The following is a 5210-nucleotide window of genomic DNA, read 5'->3' on the forward strand; positions in this document are numbered from 1 at the left end:
AATGACAGAATTTTCATTTTTGGGTGAACCCTTTAAATAAAAATGTAGGAATCTAGTGGCTAAACCATGAAATTGAAGATGTTTTTCTTTTTTTTACTCCCACCAGATGGCACTAATCTGCCTTCAAAAATTGGATTTTAAAGGAAATATGGGCCTCATTCATGAAACACCAGCAGAACACATTTTAGTGTAAATCGTGCATAAAGCTGTTCTGACATAAATTTTCGGAATCATGAAAGTGTTCGAATTTTCAAAATGCTAGTTGGTAGGAAAGAAATGTACATCTGCTCCTTACCATGTGTAAATGGTGCGTAAAACCTTCTGTGTTCTTTTTGGCAAACTGATGACACTGAAATTTGATGCACTCCCATTATAATATTTTACAAGTTTGTTTGCTCTGCTTTTTTTTTTTTTTTTTTTTTTAGCTGAGAGATGATAAACTGTTTAGCTTTGGGTAAAATGCAGCGCTTGTCACCGTCACTTTTTACACAGCCATCCAATCAATGGAGGAGGGGCGGGACAAATACTACACTGACCAATCATCCGTCTTGTACAACAACTGAACAACAATAGAGAAGTTAATATTGCTGGTTACTGTATTTTTATATTCAGTAATATTCTTCAAAATGAGATACTAGTAATACGTTGCTTCCGTGGATATTCCTAATCATAGCAACCAAAGCATCTCAGCTGGAAAAACGCTGTGCCACCAGAGTGTTCTCAAGCGCCACCAGCTGGTCATTTTCAGAAGAGCGCTTGACATTTTTCAGCTGGCTAAAAACTCTTTGGTGGACACACGTTATTGAATATTTATTGTTAGGCATATGGCCTATTAGTTTTTGCATTAATGCAATATACTGGAGCCAAACCTGAGAAAGTAGACCTGAATATTCCACTGCGTTCCTGGATACGGAACTTGCGTAGCTGTAATTCATAGGCGGGGATTATGCTAATTGTGAATGAGCGTGCACACGCACCGTATTTAGGAATGATTGGAATTCATTAACATACGCATGTTTAACTATCAAATCTGATGTGCACGAAGCGTTTGTGAATCCGGAGGAGAGTTTTCGTGAAGGTCCGTTTTACGCGCAAATTACTTAGAATTTACTTCTATATTTACGAATGTTTCATGAATGAGGCCCATTGTCTCTATTTTAACATGAAATACTGCCATAATTGAAAAGTAATACAAAAATATTAGAATTTTTTTTATATTAGTTTCAATGGGAAAAAGTGATCATAATTATTGCATAAATATTAATTAGTACCATGAATTTTTCTCAAAAGAAAAAAGAAAAATTGCTATTGAACAAAAATATATTACATTGATTTTACTGAAAAAAAAAAAAAAAAGTTACATTTCAGGTGTCCGGTCACTTTTGACCATGAACAACACAAGTGTGAGCCCCTGTCACGCTCAGGTCGAGGAAAGGCGCACGAAGACGAAGATAATCTCACTAATATTTAATAGTAATCCAAGATGATGAAGGCAGGCTCACAACAGCAGGACCATAAACAATAACTGACGCCGCACTGAACAAAGGAGTGAGCTTAAATGAGGCAACTAATGAGGGCAACACAGGTGCAGGAGGTTAACTGATAAAGAACTAAACAATATAATGACCTAATGAACTAAACTAGGACAGGAACGAAACCAAATAAGGGCAAACAGGAAAAGGAAACACAAAAGACAAAACTCAAGTCCATAATCGTGACACCCCCAAATCAACAATACCAGAGGGTTAACATAGGACATTTCAGCTCCACCGCTTTTAATCAGAAGACACTGTTGGACATCAGATTTTGTTTTCAAATCTGGAAAGAACATTAGTGTTATGGATGGAACGAGACGGGAGACGTGCGGATCCATCTGCAAAGCTTTATTTAAAGACGTGGTCATAAAACAGGCAAGGGTCAGACAATGGCACACAGGTATATTGAGGGCAAGACAAAAGAGTAAAATAGGCGTGGGTCAATCAACGGCGAACGTAATCCAAAGGGCGAGGCAAACGTGTAATCCAACAAACAGGCAATTGTCCAGGTGAGGTACAAACAAAGTCCGAAACGGCAAGACAAAGGGTAATCCAAGGCAGGCAATGACTCCAGGACAGACAGAGATCAGACAAGAAGAGGTAAACAGGCTAGGATCAAGACACGGGTTAAACAGGCAATAAACAGGACAGGACTAGACTTAGAAAATGTGGAATGGCTCCGTAATGTAGCTACCGCTAAGCAGGGATAAACGCTATTGGCTGCAGGTGAGTCCATAATCAGTGCAATAGAAAATGTAGAATGTAGTCCGGAGTGACACGAAACAGTCTATGTAGTGTGGGAGTCAATATAATGAGAGGGCGAGCTCTGGTGGCGAGCGGACGAAAGGCCACGGACAGGATTTATGACAATTAGGATCTTCTGAACTTCCTTCAACCAAATCTCATCTCAGAGTTAAAGGTAAGGTCACGGTACCACAGTGATGCAGCTTCAAAGTCTGAGGAGAGTGTCAGACTAGAAGTCTATATTTACACTGAAGGACACTGTCCAATGAAATCACTTCCTGTGTAAAATTATCACTATTAAAATGAATCATACCATAACCATAATTTGAAAGACCACAGCTCATCTGTGAAGACGTACTGCAAGACACACACAAAAAATGGAATTTAATGGAGATTACTTTAATGAAACTGCTAATCACAGAAATTTTGTGGACACAACTGCACCTCGAATACACCGCCAAGATGAAGGAAGAGCTCGAAATCACAGTAAGCAGAACCTTTAGTTTGAATCAGAGATTATGTCAGTAAGCTTTCAGGAAGTGAGAACTGTATTTCAGTAATTTTCTAAGAACAAAAAGTTATTTACTTAAGCAGCATATTTTCTTGTTTGGGTGTTTTACTGTACAGTAAATATTGATCAATATTTTGTGTTTTATTTGTGTCTGACAGGAAGAAGGGGGTTTTTGGTGACGATCACTGTGTGTCTTGGGATCATTTGTCTTCTTCTGATTGCTGGCATCATACTGCAGCACTTTCAGGCCACCACTAAGCGAGGTTTGAACGTTTTTGTTGTTGTTGTTGTTGTTGTTAATCCTATATAAAATTTTAAAGCTATAGGGAAGGCAACATTTTCCATACTCATTTTGTTTTACTGCTTGAAAGCCTCAATGGGTCTGTGTAGCCACAGACCAATCAGAGAGCCCATGATGACTCCTGTTCACAGTTTGGGGAGGCATGATGCCCAAAAGAGGCATTTGCAAAGGTTGTTTGAAAAAATGCTTTATTTTTGTATTTCCGCTATGTTACACTAGTAGTGCAGAAACTGCCTACTCCAGCTTTAAAAGTCTGTGTTTCTCTCAGGATATCTGTGGGGTCCAGATGGCTTGTTCATGTCCAGTGAGTTGAAGAGCTGGTCTGACAGCAGGCAGTACTGCAGGGATCATGGAGCTGATCTGATCATTATCAACACTGAAGAGAAGCAGGTGAGTTTGTGTGTCTATTACTGAATGAGAGGAATCACACTTATTCCTTGTTATTCCTATTCGCACAGAGACACATATCTTCATTCATCAAGGAGAGCGTGTGGATTGGTTTGTCTGACACAGAGAATGAGGGCAACATGAAATGGGTGGATAATTCACAAATGAAACAAGGGTAAGAGTTAAAACACTCACAGAAAACCATGGTGGATTTATTTGTTTTAGTCTGTTTATTCTCAATTTAAAAATAAGACCATTAATGAGAAGATTTTCTGAACACAGTTCTTCCACCAGCACAACCATGAAAGGCAATTCTCACAAATACATTCTATTAAAAGAATATTCTCCTCCTCTCTTAAATTTTCACTTCTGCTTCTGCAGTATTTTAGTTTACTCTTGAAACTATTGTGCTGCTGCGAGCATTGTTGATTACTGAATTGGTTGTCACAATCCTCATTAAGTTGCTAAATAATGGATGAAAACTTTGAGCAAACTTTTGGGGGTTCATTAAAAATCTGGCACATTTTTATTCAGGTATTGGGCCAGAGGTGAGCCGAATAACTTTCAAGGTAGAAATGAGGACTGTATTGAACTGATGCCTTCAGATCTCATACTGAACAACTGGAATGATCGCTCATGCTCTGAGAAGAAAAAAGGGATTTGTGAGAAATAGGGATCATCCTTCATCCTTGTCTTGCTTTTACATGCTTTTACATTGCTCCATTGTAGCAGCTGTTAGTATGACCATATTCTGCTGTTATCATGTTTCTCATTTGTTGGTCTGAAGTGTTGAGGTGACAATCATAGTAGAAGTCTAGAGTGCCCCAGACAGCAATAATACACACCTTTACTCTGATATTGAGTGTCTGTAAAACTGCTTCTGATTTAATAAAACGGTCAATTGACAGTATAATCACAGCATTTTTTGGTTTCATTTCTTGTGTATCTGTTTTGTTGCTTTCTGGAGAGATGTCCTCCAGTCCAGCAGGATGCAGCAGAGAGCAGAGCAGACAGAAATATTCTGTAGTTTCTGGAAAGCAGTACTAAATGAAAACAAAAAAAAACTTTAAACAAAATAAGAACAATTTACTCATCACCATCCTGTTCAAAGGTTTACACCCCCTGTCTGTCTTGTTCAGTTTTGGTTTCAGTTTCATTTCCATGGACTTTTAGTTTGTATCGCCTTATTTTCCTGTGTTTTGTTCCTGCTTCCTTTCTTCCCATTGCTTATTTGTTGTTATGGTTACTGATTACATAGCTCATCTGTTTCTTGTCTGGTTCCTCCTTCTGGGGTTGGCTCCTTCTATTTATTACTTTATTGCCTTTATTAAAGACTGACTGCTACATTTACATCCTTTCTCTTCCCGTTACTACAAGTAGCTGTGATACTGTCAACCTGTGTATTTCTTAATATTTTGTCTAACAGCCCAAGTGTGCCTGTAGAAATGTGCAAAAACTAATTTTTCAGGTTAAAAAAAAAAGGTAAATAATTACACTGCTCCATAGCGAATACTAAGTGATCAAGGTCTCGGTCTGGTTCCGCTTAAACTTACTGCACTGTTTCCGCCAAAGTGGCCAGATTTGCACTATTTAAGCAAAAAAGTACCCATTCTAGAGACCACAGCTCATCTGTTTACACAATACCACACTGTAAGAGCAAATAATGGAAACAGAGACCTATTTTGTAAAAAGAGATAGTAAGGACTCGACTGGAGTCACTGCCAGGATGATG

General features: G+C 38.5%; 1 protein-coding gene across 1 annotated transcript; it reads left to right on the forward strand.

The window, feature by feature from the left end:
* The first annotated feature begins 2960 nt into the window (after window positions 1-2960).
* Window positions 2961-4235, forward strand: LOC107747138 (CD209 antigen-like protein E). Its single transcript, XM_016561568.1, has 4 exons — window positions 2961-3053; window positions 3360-3481; window positions 3550-3653; window positions 4013-4235. Exons 2-4 carry the CDS (start codon window positions 3389-3391, stop codon window positions 4149-4151), a joined length of 336 nt encoding a protein of 111 aa, XP_016417054.1. The 5' UTR covers window positions 2961-3053; window positions 3360-3388; the 3' UTR covers window positions 4152-4235.
* The last annotated feature ends 975 nt before the right edge of the window (window positions 4236-5210 follow it).

Source organism: Sinocyclocheilus rhinocerous, unplaced genomic scaffold (assembly GCF_001515625.1).
Source record: "Sinocyclocheilus rhinocerous isolate Xijiao unplaced genomic scaffold, SAMN03320098_v1.1 scaffold1310, whole genome shotgun sequence".
Taxonomy (NCBI): domain Eukaryota; kingdom Metazoa; phylum Chordata; class Actinopteri; order Cypriniformes; family Cyprinidae; genus Sinocyclocheilus; species Sinocyclocheilus rhinocerous.